Below are 25,288 nucleotides of genomic sequence, written 5' to 3' on the forward strand. Positions count from 1 at the left end.
CTTTTTTTTTTTTAAGTAAAACGAAGGATTTCCCTGGCGATCCAGTGGTTAGGACTCCACCCTTCCATTGCAGGGGGCACGGGTTCGATCACTGGTTGGGGAACTAAGGTCCCACAGCCGTGCAGCGAATAAATAAGTAAATAAATAAATAAAAAGAAACAGGTAAAATTTAATTTTAATAATATATTTTACTTAGCCCAACATATGCAAAATATTATCATTCAACTTCAGCATGTAATCTGTATAAAATTATTGATTATAAAAATGAATAGAATAGTCTACATTCTTTTTTTGTACTAAGTCTGAAATCTGGTGTATGTTTTACACTTAGAATACATCTGAATTTTGACTAGACACATTTCAAATGCTTGATGGTTCATGTAGCTAGTGGGTATGGTATGGAACAGAATATTAAAGTCTCTGTCAGATTCAGGCTGGTAAATGATTGAGTAGATGAATTCATTCTCCATGATCCTTCTGCTCAAGCTTCCCCAGATCCTCCAGGCAGAGTCTGGGTCTCTCTCCTCCCTCCCCACAGCACCTGGGACATACTCCTCTGTGTGGAGAAGAGGAAACCAGGAAAGACAAGGGGAAAATCTGATTCCCCTCCATACTCTAGTGGGAGCACATGGCTGGTGTTTGCCATTTGATGATGAAGAAAGGATTGTGAGTTTCCATTAAAGACAGGGTTCAGTGGAGGACCACATACTAAAATGGCTTCTATGAAGCCATTAAAAATTGTGTCCCACGAAGTGAGAGAGTGGCATGGACATATATACACTACCAAATGTAAAATAGATAGCTAGTGGGAAGCAGCCGCATGGCACAGGGAGATCAGCTCAGTCTTTGTGACCACCTAGAGGGGTGGGATAGGGAGGGGGGAGGGAGATGCAGGAGGGAGGAGATATGGGGATATATGTATATGTATAGCTGATTCACTTTGTTATACAGCAGAAACTAACACACCACTGTAAAGTAATTATACTCCAATAAAGATGTTAAAAAAAAAAATTGTGTCTCAGAACAAAGGTTTTTGAACTGTGTTCCTAAAGTTCCCTTCCCAGGGAAAATAGTGGGGCTCTGGCCTTCCTTTCCTTCAACTGGAATTGGTTCACTTTTATCTGATTTATATACTAGTGTTCTGGGTAAAGGGCTCATTAAAAAAAAAAAAGTTTTCTGCAAAAATATTTGAAAATCATTTTTAGAAGCATAGTGGTAAAAATAGGTGCAGTAGACCAAAAGGCTGGATTGGCAGCCTGGGGTGACTGCATTTCCTGAGGCCTTGGTCTTGGGCATGCCTGACCCTGGTTCAGCTTGCTTAGGTGGGAGAACCTGACTTGGCCTTGAGGATGTCATGGTCTGATGGGATATGGGACTGCTGCATATGAAGCTACTAGCAGAGGAGGAAAGGGCCCTGGGCTGGGATTCAGAAGACCTGAAGTCTAGTCTTGGCTCAGCCAGACTGGCTTGTGAGACTTTAGTCGAGGCCTTGCCTTTCTCTGGGTCTCAGACTCCTCCACCGGAAAGCAAGGAGTTGAACCAGATGATACTTTTGAGCTGTGACCTTCTATGATACACACTTTAAAATAATCATTAAGTAATTAAGGTTTATGCATGTAACATATTGCTCATAGTTCTTTAATACCATTTAGGTCATCTTGCTTTGTGCTCCAGTTAATTGTATCTGTGCCTAATGTCTGCCTTCTCCACTAAGTGTAAGTCCTTTGAGGTTGTGTCTGATTCATCTCTGTGTCCAACCACTGGGCCTGGCACAGGCAGGCCTTCAGTATATTGCAGAATATACTTGACTTCAGTATATTTGCAGAATAAAATTGCCTTAATAAAGCACTAATATGTATGGAAGCATCAGAGACCAGGTGACTTGGAGCTACTTTTATGGCACAGACATAGGAAGGGCCAATAAAGCCAGAGGAGAAGAAGACAGGTAGACAGGTGGGGCTGTCTGCAAAGGCTTCTTGGAGGAAGAAGATGGTGAGATGAAGAGGGTAGGAAGAGGGCACAACTCCAGATGGACTGTTTCTCTCACTTGCTTTCCCTAAATAGGTGAGTTCTTGGTAGGCAGTGTACATTTGTGTTCACAAGCAGCTGAGAGAAAAGGTCACTGAGCTAGGATATTTAGAAATGAGAGAATATATGAAAGCACTTGGTGGGGGTAAAATAGAGAGATCAGAGACAGGTTCTGGAGCCAGATGGTCCAGGATTCAAATCCTGGTCCTACCACTTACATTGTGGCTTTTGACAAGTCACATGACCTCTCTTATTCATTCCTTAAACACATATTTATCGAAAACCTCTGGGCCAAGCATAGTGTCACATGCCAATGAGGCAGTGGTGAAAACAAAGACAAGCCCCTATCCTGATGTAACTAGCAAGGGAGATAAGTCTTAAACAGGTAATGATACAAAAGTACAGAGTACTATAAGAGCATACAACAGAGGCATTTAGTTTCATTTTAAAATCAGAATGACAATACTGTGCGCTTTGTGGGATTGTGAGGATTCAGTGAGGTAAGCAAGCTGAGTGTCTAGCAGATTGCCCAGCGTACAATTAATAAACATTAATTTCTGCATATACTCATGTTGTTTTCAAGTTTTTCTCCCTGATAATTCTTCCCTCTTTCTCAAAGTCAAATGCTAAAGCTGACTCAGTTCCCCTAAAACAGCAGGATGAAGACAGAGAGGGGGAGGAGAAAGGCCCTGAACTGATCTTACCCCTGCCCTGGTGTTTTCCAAACGGGTCTTCCCAGCCTGGTCCTCACTGAGCTCCAGCTCCTATGGCTCACCAGTGGCCCACAGGGTTTTCTGCTCACTCCCAGTCCCAGCCTCTTCAAGCTAACCCTAAATCTGAGTTCTTCTTTTTCTCTCATGTGGCTCCAGGGACTCAGCCGTCTTGGTTCTCCTCTTGATTCCCTGGTCTTCCCTCTTTCAGCCTGCCTGAGCGGAAATACGAGTCTCCTGCTCATTATTCCCCTTATTGCTACCACCAAAGATAAGCCCAATGTCTCATTTCATGAAATGAGGTGATGGGTAATACAGGAGATAGCAGAAAGAACAAACAGGGGAAGTGACAACTGAAACAAAGTTCTAGAGTCGCATCCTCAGACCAATTGTTCCTGATTCCCCCTGAGGAATGGGGGGAGGGGGGACCAAGCACATGCCCAATCCTTCTGGAGAGTCCCTCCTCCCAGACAGGCAGAACAGTAGTTGTCCTGTTTGCCTCCAGGACACCTGTGCCTCTTTGAGCTTCTCCAAACTGGGTGGTACCCAGGTCATCTGGCATACTCCCCTCTGGGAAATTCCTCTTTCTTCAGCCCTGGTACATTCCAGGAGCAACTTGGTTTGCCCAGAGTCACACAGCAGAGCCACGATGTGAATCTAGGCAGTATAATTCCAGAACCCCTCCTCCTCCCCCAATCCGTGTGCACAGCCTCTCTGACTGCTTTAGGCAGTTACTTGTTCCTCCTCTGTGCTCCTTCACTTGTCCCTGTACCAATTTCTCTCAAGACATTATCAACAAGTTCTAATTACTCTTCATCTATATATTCCCCTGAAAAACCGAGCTCTTTGAGGGTAGGAACTGGGTTGTTACAAACAGGGGCTTGGTAGATGTTGAATGAACAAACATTGGCAGTAAGATTCTAGAACTGATTCTGGAAAGGGAGATGATTCTCTTTGTGAAGCTAGCCTGGAAAGAGTTGTTACAAGCCAAGATTTCTCTCCTCATTCTGTACGCAGCCAGACTCTTAGTGATAGCTGTACTTGCCATTTTTGGACACCAGGGAGCACCACTGATAACACAGCCTAAACTCACAGATTCCTAAACTTTTCTGGGCAGGAGATTTCGGACTCTTTTAGTACACTTCTACTGAAGATTCTCTTGAAGATTCTCTCACTTTCCAGATGAAAGTTGTTGGTAATCAGAAACCCTGTGGTGTAGAGAAAGGACAGCTAAACTGCTGTACAGAACACACATCGTTCATTCGTTTACTTTTATTGAGTACCAGCTCTGTACTGGGTACAGTCCTAGCTTGGGGGAATACAAAGATAAATGAAAAGAAGTCCTGGGACTTCTCTGGTGGTCCAGCGGTTAAGACCCCACGCTTCCAATGCAGGGGGTGTGGGTTTGATCCCTGGTTGGAGAACTAAGATTCCACATGCCGTGCCATGGGGCCAAAAAATAAAAAAAAATTTAAAAAACCGAAAAAAAAGAAATGAAGTCCTTGATAAGCTCAGGAGCTAATGGGGAAGATAGATACTTATTGGATAATCATAATTCAGTTATATAAGTACTCTAAGGTATAGCAGGAGACTGGAGAGACAGGGTAAGTCAGGGAAGGTGGGAAAGGAAGGAAGGTGACTTTTGAGCTGGCTCTTTTTTTTTTTTTTGACTAATCATAACTTTTGGTTCATGCTATGCTGTCATCAGTGATCAAGGCATGGCTGCTTTATATCACTTGAACTGAGACTTGAAGGATAGGGAGGAAATCCCAGAGGAGAAAGAGAACTTGATGTGGTTGCCACTTCATCTTCTTAGGCTCAGTTTCCTCATCTGTAAAATGAGTATAGTCTCTACTTATCTAGCAGGTTTTGTGAGGGAGAGATAAGATAATAGATGTGAAAGCTCTTGCAAATAGTAGAATAGAGGCATAAGAATTGTTAATCCAGTTTGATTTAACCAACATCTGCAGAATATCTATTAAGAGCAAGGCCCTAAGAGTGATGCAAGGGAGATATTCCTGGCACACGGTAAAGGCTTGGTGTATAGGTTTCAAAAAGACACAGAGATGAAAAAAACAAAACAAAACCAAGCTCTCGACTTCCTCCTGAGACACAATGTGGTGAGGGTTTCTTGCAGAGGCTACACTTACATGAGGACCCAACCTAGGGTCTACTGAGGTGAGAGTCACAGCTTCTGATCCAGGAAGATCTACGAGGTCTCAGGATTTTCCTACCTTATAGAATATTAAAGCTGAACTGGATCAATAATCTGGTCCCTACCCATCCTATAGTTGGGGAGACTGAGATCCAGAGGGGCACTGGCTTTTCTGATGTCACATCATGATCTTGGAGAGACAAGAATGTTTCTCCTATTGTCCAGGCCATGGCTTTTGCTCCCAGACACCATTTATTTTTACTTTTATTTTTAACTGTGGTAAAATACACATAACATAAAATTTACATTTTAAGTGTATTAAGTACATTCACATTGTTTTGCAACCAGTTTCCAGAACTCTTTTCATCTTGCGAAATGGAAACCATATCCACTAAACAATTCCCTATCCTCCTCTCCCCTCAGCCCCTGGTGACCACTATCCTGCTTTCTGTCTCTATGAATTTCACTACTCTAGGAACTTTATATAAGTGGAATCATATAGTATTTGTCCTTTTGTGACCAGCTTATTTCACTTAGCATAATGTCCTTAAGGTTCATTCATGTGTAGCATGTAGAATTTCCTTCCTTTCAAAGGCCGAATAATATTCCATTGCATATATATATATATATATATGTCACAGTTTGTTTATATAGTCATCCATCCATGGACACTTATTGGGTTGCTCCCCCCTTTTGGCTATTGTGAATAGTGTTGTTTTGAACATGGGTGTACAGATATCTCTTTGAGACCCTGCTTTCAATTTTTTTGGGCATATGCCCAGAAGTGGAATTGTTGCAGCATATGGTAATTCTGTTTTTAATTCCTGGACACCATTTTAGCCTCACAGGAAATGCAGCAGGCTCTGAGAGTTTCAAGGTCTTGGTGTGAATTGGTAATAGACCCTTGCTTCCTGCCTCCAAGACCCCGGCTCTTTGTACCACATGGGTTTTGCACCCATACCCCCAAAGAACTCACGTGGTAGCTAAGAGAATGATGCACTTGAGTTTAAAGGAGGTTGTATTAAGCATGATTTACTTTTCTTTTTTCTTGTGTGTTCTCTTTGACAAATGAGTACACAGGCAGGTGGGTTGGCTTAGGCAGAAATTATAAACTTGTAGTCTGAGTGATCAATTTATGCTACAGATGTAGGGCTATATCGGTTTCAAAGGGCGATATCATTTTTTTCCTGCCTTTTTGATTTTTTAAAATTTATTTTTTATTTTTTAAATTTAATTTAATTTTTATTTTATATTAGGGTATAGCTGATTTACAATGTTGTGTTAGTTTCAGGTGTACAGCAAAGTGGTTCAGTTATACATATACATATATCCATTATTTTTCAGATTCTTTCCCCATATAGGTTATTATAGAATATTGAGTTCCCTGTGCTATACAGTAGGTTCATGTTGATAAAGGGGCTACATCATTTAAAAGTCCAGATTCCCATCTTCTCTTAAAGATGATCCAGCAATACTGAGTTTACCTTCCTGCCTGCTCACCAGTGTGCCCCAGTCCCTACCACTCCCTATTACTCGCACCTACTTCTCTCAATAATATTAGCTATTTTCCCATTTTCCGTTTGAGTTTAAGACTCCTGGTTCCGAGTGTAGGTCTAGTAGAACCCAGATCAGAGGCTCATCTTCTGTTAGGGCCAATTTCCCAGCACACAGTTGTTACTCAATAAATATGTGCATGATCAAATGAATTAACTCATGTCAACCAGCTTTCATTGAGCACTTACTATGTACAGAGCCTATGGCCGGATGGCCATTTCCCAGAGATGAATAAGGCACAGCCCCTGACCTCTGAGAAAGCCACAATCCTATGGGGTGGGGGAAGGCAGATATGAGTATGGTCCAATTGTGGACCTGAGGTGGCAGTCAGAGTAGGAGTTTCTGAGAAGATCTTGAACTGTATCTGGAAGAATGAGAGGCCAGCCATACGAGGGAGTTGATGGGGAGGCCAGGAGGGGAGAGTGTTTCAGGTAGAAGCAACAGCAGATACAAGGGCCGGGAGGTGGCTGATGTTCCATGTGTTTGAGGAACTTAAAGAAGGCCAGTGCGACTGAAGTTTAATAAGAGAGTGGGAAGAGTGGTAGTAGATGATGTCAGACGTGTGTTTTTATATCGACAGCCTAACCCTTAAGCCAGGCAGCTATTGGGCAAATCCGTGTTCCCGGTCTTCAGAAGCCTTGCTCAGAACAGGTAGCTGGCTTAGCACTGTCAGAGGGGGGACGGGGCCTAATCCCTTCCCCTGCCTCCGGTGCCAAGGACAGGGTAGGGCACAGAGCAGGTTTCTGTAAAGATTTGCTGACAGCACACTTGAGAACAGGAAGTGCAGGCTCTGTTGAAGGAGGCCCAGGCGCAACTCCCTCTTTATGGGGGCACTCATTCTCAAGTCGCTAACACCCCCAAGCCACACAGAGAGCTGGGAGAGTGAGATGCAGGGAGGAACCAGCCACAGGCCCTACCCGCAAAAACCTCAGAGGGGAGGGGATTTGGAGGGGGGCGGGTAGGAAAATGGGCGGTGAGAGTTAAGGGAGGGCATCCGACTTAGCTTGGATGAGGCGGGGAGGCGGCGTCAGGAAGGCAGATGGGGCCATTTAGCTAAGACTTACGGTATGTGTAGGGCAATTTTACCTACAGTGGTTTGGACGCTTCGTGTGTTTCCTGGCATCATTTCCTCCGAAACCACTAGCAGGCCCTAATGGGCCTCCCCCGGGGCGGGTCCTAGCTCTATTCCCCAACCCTCTGCAAAGGGGCAGGGCTTCCCAACGAGCTCGGGCCCTGTTCGCAGCGCCCAGATTTGCCCGCCAGGGGCCGCTGCACACGGGTGACGAAGCGCGAGGGTGCCTAAGCTGCAGAGAGGCGGAAGCGGATTGGTTGCGAGGCGCGGCGGGGAGGGCGGAGCCTGGGATACCGGCCTGGAGTGGGGGGCTGGCAACGGGCCCCCCGGCCGAACCGGGCTGGGCCGTTGTCGCCTCAGGCAGCCCCGGGCGGCAGTCGTGGTGCCGAGGGTCTTTGCCCTGACCGGCTCTAGAGCTTGGGCGAGTGGAGCAGCACCGAGGCCCGAAGATCCGGGCAGGGCAGCTACTGTCATCGCTGCCGCTGCCGGCGCAGGCCTGGGTTACCTGAGCGACTGCGTGTCAGGGGCACGCCCGCTCTTTCGCGGGCGGTTAGTGCGAGAGAGGCTCTCGTGGGGGAAAGGGAGGCCGGGACCCGACCCTTGGCTGGGGAGAGGGGTCCTGGCGGAGACTAGAGCGGGCCGAGAGCCGGGAGAGCCCGCCGGGGTCTGGGGGTGCCGGGCGGCTGCCTCTAACAGGTTATTCCGGGGTAAGCCGGGCGCTGGGGCGGGCGCGGGCTTCGCTAGGGGCCGGGCGGCGCGGGGCGGGCCTGCGGGAGAGCACGCCCCCGCCCGCCCCGGGCCCGCCCCGCGCCTCCCGCCCGCTCGCCGGAGAGCCTCTGTCCCGGGCCTGGCCCGTGCGCGTCCGCCTGCTGAACCTGGGCACCGCCGGCCGCCTGGGCACGGGACTGGGCGGGAGCTCTGACCTCAGCCTAGGAGGCCTGGGATCCCCGAGCCGCCCGCGCCCGCGGGGGCCTGGAAGTCGCACGCCCTTCCCGAACCTGTGCCCCTCGCCGATCCTCGGCGGTGCGAGGCCAGGTGCCCCCCTCTTCCCCTCCCTTCTTTCCCTCCCCCACTCCGGTGCCCGCTGGAGGGCCCGCCGGCCCGCCCTCTCCGGTAGGGGTGTAGCCGGCTGCGGAGCTGACACCGGCTCCGCGGCCACCCTGTCCAAACTCTCCGGAAGCGGCCCGAGCCGACCGGGTACTCAGGCCGTCGCAACTCCGGCGGACCCACTGTTGGACCCGAGGCGCCGGCCCTCCTCCCGCGCCCAAACTTGGAGCACTTGACCTTTGGCTGACGGAGGAGGCAGACTCGCGGGTGGCTGGACAGCTGCGGCACCTCGAGGGCATCTTGCCTGAGGTTCCAGGACCGTCAGCTGCACTCCCAGGCTCCCGGCTTTGCCTCTGGGATCCTGAGGTGTCTACATCAGGCGCATGTTGACTGAGACCTGGAGTCATGGATGTGTGCGCCCGTCTTGCCCTGTGGCTCCTCTGGGGGCTTCTCCTGCATCATGGCCAGAGCCTCAGCCAAAGCCACAGCGAGAAGACGACAGGAACCGGCTCGGGGGCCAGTTCTGAAGAGTCCACTGCAGCAGGTAAGGCCTTGGCCACGGGCAAGAACTGAGTTGCCCAAGTGGGGAAGTCGAACCCTAGGTTTCTACACCTGCGATTGATGGCAGACCCACACATGGCACTGCCTGTTCTTAGTAGTCCAAAGAGTTCTTTCCCTTCTAATGTCTTTGTCTCTCTTGAACAACTTTCCTCATCCCTCCTCAGGATGTCTTTTGTTGGCAGTGAAAAGAGGTTTGCTTTTGGGGCACCTTGGCCTTTCAGATCCGCAAGTCAAGACCCCTTCTCATGACTACTTGTCTGGACTGATGCCCTGGGCAGATGATAAGTCTGTTGCTCTTGGCCAGTTTCAGCACTTGGCAGCACAGGGGAGGCTGAGGCTACTTGCGTTGGGTAGGGAAAGTCAGGACTGGGCCAACTCTATTACTCTCTAACTTAGTGTTGAGGTGTGCCTTTCTATTCCAGTGAGCGTGGGGACCCTATTCTCTCCCTTCCCTTAGGTAATCTGCTGTCTTCTAGCTGTGCCCATTTGAAATATCAAGGCAGTTCCTTAGATGGAATCCTATTTACCACCAGGGAGTTAAATGGCCTTTTGTTGACATGGGCATGATATAATTCCTGGGACCACTTGTTGACTTATTCTATTTCTTCTGACTGATGAGGGTGGGAATTCTACAATATTTTTGATCTGTCCTGGTTTTTCCTATGCACTTATGGAGCCTTGTCAAACAGTAGGAGCCCTGGTATTGTTGCAGAAGAAAGAGCACTTTTAAAATTCAGTTGTTTTACGCAAGGCTTAGAAGGTATTCAGTTTTTTATCCCCATTTCTCTCACCCGGTCACTGTGATCTGCCCAAAGCAGTGAGATGCAGAGTGAGGAGAGTTTATAGCTGGGTTCTTTCTATGGCGGGGCAAGCTCAAGTGAGGGGACGCCTCAGTGAATACCTGTTGATACAAGGAGGAAAAGGAAGCGTAAGTCATGGTGGCCAGGAAGTTTCATGGATGGATCCAGAGGCTGGCTTTGGTGCTAGACCCTTTCTTAGGAAACCCCCTTTTAAATTCTTTGACTGGGCTGGGTGTGACTGCAGATACCCCAAGGGTTGGCTTCCAAGTGAGGCCAGGGTTGCCCTATGTGCAAGCATGGCACCTAGGCTGTTGCTTTGAAGATAGGTCCTTCTTGCATATTAATCCTGTTTCTCCATACAGTGTCTCCTTGGCCCCTGAACCCTCGCTCAAAGCTTGGTTCTCATTGGGCTATGAAGGCAGATGTAGGTCAAACTGTGCAGAAGACCTGAGGAGCATCTCTGCTGTCCCAGTGACATCCCTGTTTGTAACTGATAATATGTCCCTTTTTCACCCTAAAATATGGGTGCCTGACATAAAATGAATTTTCTTTTGGGGCGAAGGAAGTGTTCTTTATTTTAGGCACAGTGCTAAAAGAGATGAAGTTTTGAATTTAGGCATTAGCTAGCTGTCAGGAAGATTTGTGTGTTTGTACATGCCATAGGTAAGAGGCATTCCAGCATCCCTCGTAACCAGCCCGTGGCTTGAGCTTATGGAGACAGCCCTCCACACAACATATTTTAGAGGCTTGGCTGTGTTGATTATACTACTTAGGCTTCTCTTTTGGTCTTTTCTTCCTCTCAGTTCAGAAATCAGTTTCTATTGTCACAGTAATATTGAAGCCCAGGGAGGAAATCTCAGAGACCCTAGGTGCTGGGAATGGCTATGGTTTGTGGTAACCTGGAGGCCCCAGCACTGTTGTTCTGGTAGGTTGTCACCTTGGGCCTGTCTGGGACTTTGACTCAGATAGGAAATCATTTTTGCAAAGAGGTGGACTGGGCTCATGGACTGGGCTCTTCTAAAGGATTTGGTGCGGGGCTGTCTACACAGCCAGGAGCTCTTGTAGCCTTTCCAGTCCCTCTGTATCCTCAGAACACAGGAGTTTTCCTTACCCTTAAAGCTGCCACTTTTCTAAATCAGATTCAACATATCTAGTCAATTTGTATGTTCTCTAAAGTTTGTATTTTACACAGCTGTTTTTCCCACAAAGTCTCACAATTGCTCTATTAGAATGCAGGGCAGGTGGTATTATCCCCATTTTTATTGTTGAAGAAATTGAGTCCTATGCTCAGTTTTCTGATTTTTTTTTTAAAGATTTTTTTTTGATGTGGACCATTTTTAAAGTCTTTATTGAATTTGTTACAATATTACTTCTGTTTCTGTTTTGGTTTTTTGGCTGCAAGGCATGTGGGATCTTAGCTCCCCGACCAGGGATTGAACCCGCACCCTCTGCATTGGAAGGCGAAGTCTTAACCACTGGACCACCAGGGAAGTCCCAAGTTTTCTGATTCTTAAGTCCTAGACTTCTTCCGTCTTCTCAGGCCCTGCCCTCTTAAAGGAGCACTAGGTAAGGCCAAGAGAATGTTACTTTCCTCTTGGTGAGTTAGTTAGGCAGCCCCTAGTGACTCTGTAGCAGAGATCCAAAAAAGGGCTGTCTTTTTCTCCTCTGGAGGGTCTTCTGCAAGGGCCAGAAAATTGCATTTTTTCTCTTGTTGGATGTACATGGCTATCTTAAAGGTCAGCCCCTCCAGGGAAGGCAGGTGCTCTGCTAGAAGGCCTTCTCATTGGGAGAGGCCATTCCTGTCACCTTCTGGCTCTTTGATGCCTGTATACCCATTTGTGCTAAGTTACTTTCTCAGTTAAAGATCTGTGCTTGACTGTGCTGCTCTGAAGCCTGCACTTCTGAAACTGCCTGGAATTGATGCTTGGAACCTCCCTTAGACTCTGGACTCATTGCCTCCAGAAACTCAAAATGTTTCCTGCAGAATGTGTGTGAGGGGTCCCACATGAGTCTGGAGTTGTGACTGCCAGTGTTGGTTGAGGACCTCTACTCAGGAACTGTGGTTCTACTCAGTATAACTAGAACTGGGCTTTGGAGGATAGGCATCTAGGCAGTTTATGGAGTGCAGGTTGGTGTCTCAATCAGCCCCTAATGGAGTGGGAGGCCAGAGTCCTGCCTGCCCACCCAGCTAGTTGCTGCTGCCTCCAAGGCTATAAATGGCCTGGCCATCTTGGTGGCTATGCTAATTTTAGCTGAGGGTGGCTCCCGGAACTGGATTGGAGCCAAGGGCAGGTGGGTGCGGCTTGGCTGAGGCTAATATTGGGGGATGGGCAGAGGGTCACACTAATCCTGGGGCAGCTAGGACATCATCTGCACCCACGCCTCAGCTCTGACAATCATCCTTAACCAGGTTAATTTATTCAGCAAACATTGAACAGTATCAGCTCACGTGCTGTGTATTCAGCTAATATTTGAGTGCCTGCTCTGGGCCAGGCACAGTGTTTGGTGTTGGGAATTTAAGGATGAACAAAACAGACATGTTCTCTGCCTTCATGGAGTTTACAGTCTAGTGGGGAGATAGAAAATAAATACATAAATAAATATAGTGTCTTGTGGTAATTTTTGTGGAAGAAAACATAAACAGAGTGCTGTGATGGAGAACGGGAAGAGGACAGAGCTCCAGCTGAAGTAGGAACCCAGTGCCTAGCAAGACATTAATAACATCAGTAACATCAACAATAATAGCAACTGACATTTTTTAGTGCCTACTGTGTGGCAGGCACTATTCCAAACATTTTATTCTTTTTAATTCTTACAGCCATCCTGTGTGCTTGGTATTATCCCTGTTTTGTAAGTGAGGAAATGAAATCATAGAGAAGTCAAGTAACTTACTCAAGGTTATACAGATAGTAGGGAATAGAGCCAGAATTTGAACCCAGGCAGTCTGACTCTTCTCCCCACCTCCGCCTCAGCCACTAGGTTATACACTCTTTCAGAACTTTGTGATAAGCGCTGTAGTAGAGGTATGATATATACATACAAAAGGCTGTGGGAAGCCCAGAGGAGCAAGTGACTAACCCTGCCTGGGAGAGCTGGGGGAGGCTTCTCAGTTTCCTCCATAATTTTTCTCAGATCTTGGGGAGATAAAAAGTGGTTGCCTAATTCAAAAGTTAAGAGGTGGAAACATCAGTTAGTTCAACTTATTTATTTTTACATATGAGGAAACTGATGTCCAGAGCGGCGTCACATAGAAATTCCACAATGGGTTATTAGTAGAACTAGACTAAGGCATTTGAGTCAGGGACCCTGGCTTAATCAGTTATTCACTCCACAAGTCTGTAATGAGTGCTTACTGCTTGCTTTGTACTATGGAAGGAACTTAGGGCCACCAAAGAAGTCTAGTTTGGGGGTGGGGGTGGGGATATATATTTAGAGAGTATTAAATACAACATAATGCACAGGCTTAATGAAGCACAAAACCAAGCAGGGTAGACAGTGTAGGCTAAGGATTACAAGAGCTCTGCGTGGGCTGAGCTAGGCTAAGGTGGCTGGGGAGGGCTTCCTGGAAGGAGGGGTTGGGTGGAGGCATAAGAGAATGGGGTGGGGAGTGGTCTGACTTGGGGATTGTTGGAGGGAAGGGGACATTGTAAAGGTCTGGATCACCAGTGTGAGCACATGGGGTCTCACTGGCGGCTGAACAATAACTGGGCAGAGTTGCTTCATAGTTGGCCAACTACCTCGCACGAGGGCTGGTAGACAGGAAGATTGCAGTCACGTGTGGTCTGTGGCAGGTCTGATAACTACTGTAATTTTGAAGTAATGATGATTATGAATAATATTTGGAGATATCTGTACCAATGTAATGTGACATGAAAATGTCTGTACTTCCTGTTGGTGACAAAATCATAGGTAGTGCTAATAATATTATGGTTGGTTATTACGTATAATTGAAGTAAATGCTAACTTTCAATAAGAGAATGTTGAAAATAAAGATGTAATTTCTTTCCCATCCAAATTCACCCCCCCCCCCCCAATTCTTCTCATGGGCTCCTTAGGAATGTGGAGGCTTCATGCTAAGAACTCCTGTTCTCTGACAAGGAAGGGATGAGGTCTTGATGGGAGGGTTTCCTAGGTCTTCACAGGACTTGAGTTTGAGCCCCAGGGGGCCCCTCATTTCCTGCTGAGTGGCTTTGAGATACAGTGCTGAGTGACTTCATGGGCATGCTGTGGTATACTGCTTTTTGTGAGAAATGATTCTCCAGGAAACCCAGCAGTTCTGGCTATCAAATTTTTTTGGGAGAGAGAAAGATACCAAACTGGGTCTCCAACAGAGCTTTCTTTTTTTGTTACTGCTGATCAAAAAAAAAAATTATGAACTATTAAGATATACAACTAAGTATAAAGAATAATACATTGAATACTCCTGTGCCCATAACACAGTGTAAGATAAGAAATCAAGTAATAACAGTACAGAGCTTTCTTTATTACCCCCTGGATACTTTGTATAAATTTCTAATTTAACACAGCACATTGTACATATATTTGCTCTCTTACAAGTGTAAACTCTTTGTGGAAGAAAGGAGGAGGGGTTGTATTTTATTTATCTCTGTTTTTATTGTGCCCAGCCTAAAACCTCTGTTAAAGTTTGTTGGAAAAGCTGAAATCAGGGCCTGTTTGAATGGATCAAATTTTCTCTCTTCCTTTCATACCTTCTCATATATCTTGGTACACATTCTGGGCTTTTCAGCAGCCCTTCATGGTGTTGCTCACCCAGGGCACTTTGTATTTTCATCCAAGCTCAGATCTGTTTATCCCTTTTCAATGTATTATTTTATTTTATCCTCAACTTTGGAAGTAGGTATACCTGTTTTTATTATTATGCCCATTTTTTTTTGGCCATGCCACGTGGCATGCAGGATCTTGCTTCCCCCACCAGGGATTGAACCCCTGTGCCGTGCAGTGGAAGCATGGAGTCCTAACCACTGGACCACCAGGAATTCCCATTATGCCCATTTTAAAGGTGAAGAATTCATAGCTGAGAAATTTGTGTTCTTTGTCACATAACTAAAAAGTGGCAGGATCAGAACCATAACTCTGGGGATCTGTGTATCAAGCCCTTGTTGTTTTTATCAAAACACATTACCTGTCCGTGTGTCCCTCGCAAATCTGGCATGCAGAGACTTAGCCTCAATGGTCTGGCCATAGCTGTGTTAACAAAGGTGTTTGAATAGTCTAGTCACCTATCACAAAGTGCTGCTCTGGAGGATGGTGGAGTCTATAATCTTATCAATAATGCTGCCCTGTTGGAGTTATCTGTGTATGTGCCGGCCTTCCTTGATAAAAACTCCTCAAGGGTTAGGACAGGAAGCTCCTAGCACAAGCCTTGGCACATGGTATACTTTACATACTGTAGAGTTTGTAAAACTGAATTGAAGGGGATTTATTGTCTGGTTCTGTTTCAACTGTAGTTTACTAGGTTGGAAGTTGAAGAAGTTTTACTTTGAAAGGGTTAGGTAAAGTCGAAGAAATAAGCTTCACCTATTTAGAAAGTTCACTGTTTTAGAATTTCTCATTTTTTGGGACTTCCCTGGTGGTCCAGTAATTAGGACTCTTGTGCTTTCACTGCTGGGGTCCGGGTTCGATCCTTGGTCGGGGAACTAAGATCCTGCAAGCCATGTGGTGAGGCAAAACAAACAAACAAACAAAAAACAGAATTTCTTGTTTTTTGCTTTTGTTAAAAAAGTCATCCAGATCAGTTTGAGTCCAGTGGCCTCATTTTGCGTGGAAGAAGTTTGTCTAGGATTTTAAAGAAACCAGACTCTTATTGTTGCAGGCCTTTCTACGAGAATGCGGTTGGGAGTAGCTGGGAAACTGTCTAGTTCCACAAAGGACCTATGTGTAGCGGGGAGGAGAGAGTTGGGAAATGAGTGGGTGGGGCTGGGTAGAAGCTCAGATGAGATGATTGGCTTGGCAAAAGGGTCTGAGTTGGCCACAGCCAACAGACATAAATATCTGGATTTAGGGGAGCTTCAGAGTTCCAGCTTTTTTTCTTACTGTCTGTGGGCCTTGTAGAGGGTAAGTCACTTTACCTCTCTCAGCCTTAGTTTTTTCATTTGTAGAAAGAGCATAACCTTAATGAATAGATTTGTAGTGAGGATCAAATGAGATAGCTTATGTGGTGAAAGGGCTTTATAAACTCTAAAGTACTACACAATTCGGGATAGTTGGGTCCTCGCAACCTCTGCTTTTATGGGCCTGGAAAAGCCTGAGTCAGAATCTGAGTGTCTTCTTATGGTGGCGCCTCCTAATGGAAGTTGCTTCTCTGAACCTGCTGTAGTGCCATTGTTTAACTTCAGGTGTACCCACCAGACTTATATGAACCCTGGGTGTGGCCAAATTAGGCTTTTACTCAAAGCTTACTCTAGGGCATAGGGAAGCTGTTGATAAAGTCTGGGTGCTAGTATTTCACTTTATTTCCGGCCTATACCCCCTTCCTTTTACTGGGTGTAACCACTTCCCTAGCCCTACCTGCAGACTTGAAATGGCTGACCAGATCGGCCTAGTCCCTACCTGTATTGGTACATAACAAATTATCCTCAAATGCAGAGGCTTAAAATAGTAAACATTTATTATTTTCAGTTTCTGTGGGTTAGGAATCTGGGTGCTGCTTAGCTGGGTGCCTTGGTTCAAGGTCTCTCTTAAGGTTGTAGTCAAGCTGTTGGACTGGGCCTGAAGGCTCAACTGGGGGGAGAGTATTTACTTTCAGCCTCATTTATGTGGTTGTTGGTAGGCCTTGGTCCTTTGCCACATGGGCCTCTGCACTGGGCTGCCTCATGACCTGACAGTTGGCTTCCCCCAGGACAAGTGATCCAAGAGGGAGCGCCCAGGATGGAAGCTGCAATCTTTTTATTGCCTCATCTTGCAATTGATGTGCCACAACTCCTGCCATATTCTATTTGTTAGAAACAAGTCAAGGTGAAGGGGTTATACAATGGCATGAATACCAGGAGGGTAGGGATCACTGGGGGCCATCATAGAGGATGCCTGTGACATCATTCTAGGGCCATGATCTTGGGAACAGTGGCTTCTGGGTACTGAGTCCTCTTAGTTTTTCTCTGACTTCCTTTGCTTGCCTCCTAGAGTCTTGTGGAGTCTTTCTATACTCCCTTTGGTATTATGTCCTTTTGATTCATGCATGACTTCATTGCTTTGACATGTAGAGTTGACATGGCCCTTCCACCTGTATTCCTCCCCTGTTTTAAACCCAATTCTAAACTAGATTTTTATCCTAGGTTCTAGTCATGCCTCCCAACTCCTTGTTTGGTACCTTTAGTTCTGGAGCCCATTGTACAGCCACTGACCTTTGAGGCTTTACTGCCCCAACTTGGCTTCTGAGAGCTAGACTTATAAGTGGCATTGAACTAGGACTTACACACTGACAGCTGAAAAACTTACTCTGACCTTTAGGGCTGTTGATGTTGGGTGCTAGGACTTCACATCCTAGTGTGTCAGAGTTGGAAGGGCTTTTAAGTACCATCTCAACTAAACTCCTCAGTCTACATATGACAGGAACAAATTTGCCCAAGGTCTCAGTTGGGGCCAGAATCTAATTTTGTCTGATTATTATTCACATGCTGTTCCCACTCTGTTGTGGAGCGTCTTTACCCTAACGCAGCCAGTTTGGGTTGTTAGGGGGTCTGAGACCTACACAGAGGAAAACCAGAAAGCAGTTCACAATATTGTATTGTGTTCACAGAAATTGTGCTGGGCAGAATTGGGGGCATGCAAGGTCAGCGCTGCTTCTGAGGAGCTTCCCCGCCCAGCTAGGGAGCTTTTGTATGATGCGCAGAAAAAGAAGCCCAGTATTATCTGTGGCATATGGTGACTAATATCTGCATTCTGTACTCCCCTGGCAATCTCAATTCAAGCAAGGAGAGATCTGTTTGTTTTGATGTACAGAGCAGATTTCCTGAAGGAGGTGGGTCAGAGTGTCGTACTGCATATCTCACCATTGTTTGGCTCAGCTGGTTGCTTTATGTATAGATTTGGGGCCTCCACAGGCAGGGTAAATGTATCTAAAGCCCTGTGGGTTTACTTGTGGCCACCTAGAAAGTGCCAGGGGGGAGCTTTCTGGGCACTGAGAATTTGACAAAGCCTTGCCTGTGTTGGCACAACTTGCTAAGGCAGGCGAGACTTGAGTAGGGATGGCTACGGCGCTGTCATGTTGATCAGAGTGGAGCAGATTTATTTCAGTGAGAGACCTGCAAGGAAAAACCTGAAATGAGCCAACAGCACTGTACTTTTGTTTTCTAATGCGGAGCTTGGAATAAAGATGGTGTAAGCTCTAAAATCCCTCTATGGATGGTAGTTTCCTTCCTGACCCAGGGTTCTGGCCCCAGACCACTTTGCCCACTTCACGTTCCTCTGTTCCCCTCTCTACATTTTGGCCCAGCCAGGCTTTTCTCTTTGTCCTGGTCTGCAGAGCACACCTTTTACTGCTTCTCTTTTGCCTTTACTTATGTATGCCATTTTACTGCCTCCCAGAATGTCCTCCCCTCTCCTCCTTCCTTCCTACCTAACCTCTGAGTCCTCTGTGAAGTGATCCCTGACATTAATGCTAGCCACAAACTCCCTCTCATTTCCAAACTCCGGTAGCACTTGCTATCTACAGTACTCTCTGTGCCCTTCACACCCTGCTTATGCCTCTTAAAGCAAGAGATAGCCCAATGTGGGAATCAAGAGCACTGGGCACTGACTTGAGTCCTTACTGACAGTATGACCCAAACTGCAGTTTCCTCACTTGAAAATGGGATTAAAATTTGTATGAAGTAGTTGTATAGCTTTTAAAGCCTTTTTTTTTTTTTTTTTTTTTTGCATATTTTCCTCTCTCTTGAGGGCAAGAGCCGTGTCTATTTTTTCTGACCACAGCACCCATCCTTAGTATCTATCACAGTACAGGTCATAGGGTATGTGCCCAATAGATATTTGTTGAATAAATGGATAAGTAATAACGAGTTGATCTGTGGATTGAGTAGTCATGGAGGGAGAGTGCCAAGTGAAGGGCTTCGACAAGAGTGCCCTGAGATTAGGGGTAGAGTTCACGTGGGGGATTTCTGAGGTGTTCTGTGGGCACTCACTATTTTTCTGCTTCCTGGTACTTCATCCCTATTTACTGAGCACCTCCTGAAGCTGCACTCGGCGACAGTTATCAGTCGCACTGGGGGATGGTTCGGCCCTTGACTCTGGCTGGCCTTTTCCGTTTGCCCCAGCGCTGGCTGCCCTGAGCAGGTGGCTGTGGTAGGAGTGGAGCGGTCCTGTGCTCCTGGAGGCCTGATGTGAGTCTTGTGGGCAGGGCTTCCTTGGCTCCTGCTGCTCCCTGTCTTTGGCTCCATGGCCCACATGGGTTTACCACAGGGCAAATGTGAGGCAGCTGAAGGAACAGAACTACTTTCCTTAGCCTGGCTGGTGGGATGGAGAAGGGAGCCTTCTTTCATGCTGGGCTTGTGCAGCAGGGAGGTAGGATAGTCCAGTGAAGATCACTGGTGTTTTAAAAGGTTTATCTCTGATTCTGCGAACTCCCTGGGCCTCAGAGGACTCCAGCCTGAGCAGACATCACACCAGCTTTCCTTCAAGGCATTGGGGAGGGGCCTTTAGGGAAACTTGGTAAAGGAGGCAAAGGCATAAGAGAGTCAGCTGTGCTGTCAGCATGGCCCCGCTGGGCCAAACCTGTCCCTTTTCCTGTTAGCCATTTTACAGAGCTCCTGACTGCCTTGTGTTGAATTCTGGCCTAAGTAATGACCAGAAATCTCACTGGCAGGCAGGCAGGCAGGCAGGCTTCCAAGTCTCATATGCCTCTAATTTTCTCCAGTGAGATTCAGTAGCTCTGCTCCTGATTGGCCTCTCTAGGTTATCTCAGGGCTCTCAGGAAGCTCTCAGAACTCTCATCACTACAGTGTGTGTATTAAAGCAAATGTGTTTGTGTTTTCCAAGTTCCTAGAGCCAGCATCTAGAATGTAGGGACCAGGGGAGCTGGGTGCCCTTCAGGCGTAACACATACACAGGTTAGAAAGCAGCTTGTGTCTGTGTGTGTACCTGGGTACTCAGACTTGTGGAGGTCTTATTTCAAGACACTTTTGCCGACAAGGGCAAAGTTCACTGAAACTCATATTGTGTATTGCTAAAGAGATAAGTATGTAATTGAGACAACTCAAATAACTTCAATGATAAGAATGATGATGATAGCTACTATTTATTGAGCACCTGTTGTCTTCTAGGCACTGGGCTAGGTACTTTACAGCGGTATAACAACCCTTAAAGGTGGATATTTTTCTCATTTTATAGATGGGGAAACTGTAACTCTGAGAATTTAAGTAATTTTCCCAAGGTGACTAAGCCAGGATTTGAATTTAGGTTTTTCTGACCCAAAGGCCAGTGCTGTTTCTATTTTTGTTTAATAACTGTGGAAGGGAAGGAAACAGCTATATGAATTTAAGTAGAGATGTGTGTTTGGATTAAAAAGTGTACAGTTTATCAGACTGTTAGTGGCATTAGTTTGTTCTATCACCTAAGTGGCCTGGAATAAACTGGGATTAGAATTTGTAGGGGATTGGGGAGGGAATGAGCAAGTGTATCCACTTAATAAATTCTGAATGGGAGTATCACACTGGTGAAGTGTATAGCTACAGAGTGCTGTGTATTCAGTTTGTATCCTCCAAAAACAGCATTATGGTTGAGCTCTTGTGGATATAAGCTTTGGGATAGGGTCTGTATCTATGTAGTGTTTACCTCTTCAGCTAACATTCAACACGTATGTTATACCTTGCCCGGTAAAAGGATTGAGTATAATAGGGAAGTTAAGACGTGTACGAACATTTTTCTTTATCATAATAAGAGCTCCTATTTATTGAGCACGTATTCTATACCAGGACTGGGTTAGATACTTTCACATACGTAATCTTGTTTAATCCTCACAATGGGTTTGCCATTTTACAGTTTATCGTGCAAGGCAATCTAGTTTCAGTGCCCTATGAATAATACCTATGATTCTATTGGAAAATGGGATCACCTCTGCCTGGAGAGATCAGGGAAGCTTTATGGAGGAGGTAGCAGCTTAGTAGGTCTTCAGGTACTTCAGGCAGAAATATAAGGTTTCCTCTGGCTGGGAAGCATTCCAGCCAAAGGAAATGTCATGAATAAAGGCATGGAGTGAGACAAAGTAAAGAGTCTTTAGGGGACATTGGTTAGTCCAGGTTGGCTGGAGAGTGGCATCTATGAAGGGGAGAGTACTATAAAATAAGGCAAAAAAAGATTAATTGAGGAAAGATAATGGAGGACCTCAATGTTTGGCTAAAGAGTTCAGACTTTACTGTGTAGGCAGTAAGTAGTCCATGCAGGTTTTGAGCAGCGGAGAGACATGACCTGAGTTTTGCTTTAGGCAGATTAATCTCACAGAACACGCACAATGCATTGGTGGGATGAGGTTGGAGGCAGGGAGTCTAGATAGGAGACTTTGCAGTTGTTCATGAGCAGAGATCAGGGTGTGCACTGTGGAGGTAGAATCAGTAGGACTCGGCGTTTAAGTGTAGGGAGGGAAGGAATGAGGCAAAGGTGTAGCCATGTTTTGCATGTGGGTAATGAGGTGCCTGGTGGTGCCAGTAACAGAAAATATATGGCAGTCTGAAGGAGGGGGCCAGTGCTAGACTGTGATGACTAGGGGGGTAGTTGACTTTTTTTGAAGTGCTAGGCAAGGACTACACTTCACAGTACTCTAGGAACCAAAGAATTGTCTTCTCTCTATGCTTGTTTTATATCACTTCATTTTACAGATGAGTTTTCTAATGCCCAAAGATGTGAAGGGATTTGCCAAAAGTCATACAGGAACTGCTTGGTGGATTCCAGGTCTGAGAATACAGGTCTCTTGTTTTTAGCTATTAAGCTTCCTAACAAAGCTGGGCCTTCACTGCAGGAAAATCAGAGACTCTTGCAGATAGGAATACCTGGTTCAACTCCAGGCTTTGCCATTTTCCATTTGTGACATCTTGAACAGGTTGATTTTCTTCTCTGAGCCTTAGTTTCCAAATTTGCAATAAAAGGAATATTAATCTCTACCTCATGGAGGCAATGGAAGATAAGGCACTTTGTGAAACCTTCAAGTGCTATGTGAGGGTGTTATTCCAGGATTTTGGCATGGGTTGGAGCCATATATACAGTGAGTATTTTGGCCCACTGAGAGCAGACAAACTCACAGTTTCTCATGGAAGGTCTTCTTTCACTTTAGGCTTCCTAGGCTACTCACTCACCTGCAGTTGGGGCTTTCAGGTATGGGAACATGCTGAGTTTTCCACAGTCACACATCTCTAATTTTATAGCGTGAAATGGAGTTGCAGAAGGAACACTAAGCCATCATACCCTGTCAGGAGTTCTTGGCCTGAGAGAAGATGATTACTATCCCTTTTCCCCAGGGTCTTCTACCAACCTTCAGCCGGCTCAAGGTTGGAGGGCAGAGTGCTAGCTGAATTTAGGCTATGCTTTGAGGGGAAACTCCTGCTGGACTAGAGTAAGGCCTGGCTGGGGACAGAGGTGCCAGGGTGCAGCTGCTGATCAAAACTAGTACCTGGAGTCCTCTTGTAGTCATCTGTTTGGTTTAGCACACATGTTCCTGTGTCGTCTTGAGAGGGGGAGGAGGCTGCTCAGGTATTGTCAGGTAGCAGGTCTGTGGTTGTGTCAGCTCATTGTCATGGGAGCAGGCCTGAAACTGGCCATCTTGTCTGATGTCTTGTCACACACCCGCTGAGAGGGCGGAAAGGGGATTGCAAGAAGATTTTCTGATTAATAAAATAGCTGTTTACTGTTTTGTAGCCATTTTTTTTTTAAAGAGGGCCTGATTCTTTTTTATTTACTTATTTATTTATTCATTTATTTATTTATTTAGTTGCATTGGGTCTTAGTTGTGGCAGGCGGGCCCCTTAGTTGTGGCATGCAGACTCTTAGTTGTGGCATGCATGTGGGATTTAGTTCCCTGACCAGGGATCAAACCTGGGCCCCCTGCACTGGGAGCATGGAGTCTTACCCACTGCGCCACCAGGGAAGTCCCTGTAGCTTCTGTCTTAAAGCGTGTTTTTTTCCACTGTTTCTCTTGAACCCTTTTTTCTTTTTCTTCCCTCTTTCTAGCTAGAGTCAAGAGACTCTAGTTCTCTTGAGTCTTCGTAGCTTTCTTTATGAAAAATCTAGTTTAATAAAAAAGAACAGTAGACTAGGAATTAGCTGCGGTTGTGATACTACTGACTTTTCTGGGCCTGAGCTTCCCCATGCCAGGTATTTTGAACCTATCTCACAAGGTTGATGCATGCAGATTTTATGAGATAATGTGACAAGTATTTAGTCTTATACAGATGTGAGTAATTTGTTATTAGTTCTCCTTTTCTGAATTGTCTGATCATCTATACAGTTCCCTGGTTCTTCCCCTCTTTTTACTACTTTATGTCTCCTAGGTTCTCACTTTTCCTTGTAACCTTCCTTTTTAACTCTTGATGACAACTGGAAAAGTGTGGCCACACCTGGTACAGTTGTAAGGCAGAGGGCTGAGCCTTAGGAAAAGTGATGTTTGTTAGCTTTTGAGTGTAATATCTTGTCATTAACTTGAACGAGACTCTTTACCGCTCTGCACTTCAATTTTCACATTTGCCCCCGGTGTACCACGCAGCTTGATTCTTGTGAGCCTTGAAGTCATTTTCATTCTGGAGAATCTCCTTTGAAATACAAGCATTACTGGGTTGAGGGCACACTTGAACTGAGAATCAGAACTAGCCTTTGCTAGTGCGGATTAGGTTAGGGTATAGCCACTGGGGGAATAGGTCACAGTAGGACACTGGGGTGGGGGATGGAGGCTGGCAAGAGGGCAATTCTTAGTTTACTGATGCAGGAAGGGTGTCAGGGCCTCAGGGCATACTTGATGCTGCCTCTCTTGTAGCCCACACCCAACTTCTCTTCCTGAGCTGAGCACGTACCTGTACTGTCAGCCAGAAGTCAGAGCTTGGTGAAGCCTGATTCCCCCAGGAATTCAGTGATAAAAATTAGGGCACTTGAACAGATCTAATTGGCTGAACTGAGTGAAGGGCAGAGGCTTTCCCTGGGGGCTCCTTGTAATCTCCTGTGGTTATAGACTTTTCAGGTTGGACTAATTAAAATGTTGGCAGCTGGACTCAATACTTTCCTTGCACTAGGTCCTGCTCCAGACTCCTGGAGTACCAGAAGTTGGCATGGGGCTGTCTCTCCCGGGGAACTGAGGAGTGGGTTTCCATTTCCTCATCTAACTAAATGCATGGTGATGTAATAATTTGTGTCCAGAATGGGCGGCTACACATTTCGTGGTGGAGAGAGATGTAGGCTGAGCCCTGGATCCAGATATGCCTGGATTTGGTACTCTCCAGACTCCCGAGGTGCCCTTTCAGGTCGATTGTCTGTTCTATTAGCTCCCAAAGGGCTTTGCTCTGTCAGCTGGCAAGTAATTTCCATTGCCCTGGGGTATCCTTCCTTGATGTGTGTTCCTGTTCCAGAAAAAGGGATATTTATTAAGTCCTGCCATGTGCCAGGTCAGGGCTAGTGTTTCACACAGCTGTCTTTTGAGATATGGCCACATCTTTTCATAATGCCCAATTTATAGATGAGAAAATACTCATAAAAGGAAAATAATTTGCCTGATAGTCATTATAGCCTGTAAGCAACTGAACCAGAATTCAAATCCAGGTCTCTCCCAAAGCCTCTGGTTACCTTCCTAAGGCAGCACAAACAATTTCGTATCCTCTTATCTTTCTAAGCTGAGCAAATTTCCTGCCTCCGATTCCTACAGCCAGAATTATTTTCTTGACCTGCCTTTCCAGAGCACTCTGCCCTTCTCTCTATTCTGGCTGATATCCAATGAGGCATGGATCTACCTCCCTCATTTGACTGCTCCCACTCCTGCAAGCTGTGGTACTCAGGATGTAGTTCACCGAAGACCCAAAGGAAGCTGTAGTGTTGAAATTTCAGGCATCATGACAGACTGGTTAGGAGAGAGGTTTTGGGCATAGTCTCGGCTAGTTCCCTGCACGAAGCCAGGCCTGGGTCTTCTTGGTTTGTGGAAGTGTACTGTGTTGTTCTGGAGGCAGTAGGGCCTTCTAGGCAGCATGCCTTTTGGGTTCCCAAGGAGCAGGCATCTTTTCCCTCAGGTCATTTTCCTTGGCATCTGGCTTTACAGTTTCTTTCTTGTAGTCTCCCTTTGATTAAGAGTTAGATCAGTGCCACCTGGAGTAAAGTACTATGACAAAGCCCTCGGCCTGGCCTTGGTTGCTGGAATATTCCTGCTGACTGTGGGTACTTGGGT

At 46.1% G+C, this 25,288-nt stretch overlaps 1 protein-coding gene across 2 annotated transcripts in view; it reads left to right on the forward strand.

Annotated features, from left to right (window-relative positions):
* The first annotated feature begins 8,362 nt into the window (after window positions 1-8,362).
* STIM1 (stromal interaction molecule 1) overlaps window positions 8,363-25,288 on the forward strand; it is a 212,441-nt gene continuing 195,515 nt past the window's right edge. The window contains exon 1 of one of the 2 annotated variants that reach the window (XM_068555037.1): window positions 8,363-9,110. In XM_068555037.1, the coding sequence (XP_068411138.1) occupies window positions 8,972-9,110 (139 nt within the window). In that variant the 5' untranslated portion in view covers window positions 8,363-8,971. The remainder of the gene's footprint in view (window positions 9,111-25,288) is intronic. The other variant, XM_068555038.1, reaches the window with a different exon arrangement.

Source organism: Eschrichtius robustus, chromosome 11, assembly GCF_028021215.1.
Source record: "Eschrichtius robustus isolate mEscRob2 chromosome 11, mEscRob2.pri, whole genome shotgun sequence".
In the NCBI taxonomy this organism is placed as follows: Eukaryota; Metazoa; Chordata; class Mammalia; order Artiodactyla; family Eschrichtiidae; genus Eschrichtius; species Eschrichtius robustus.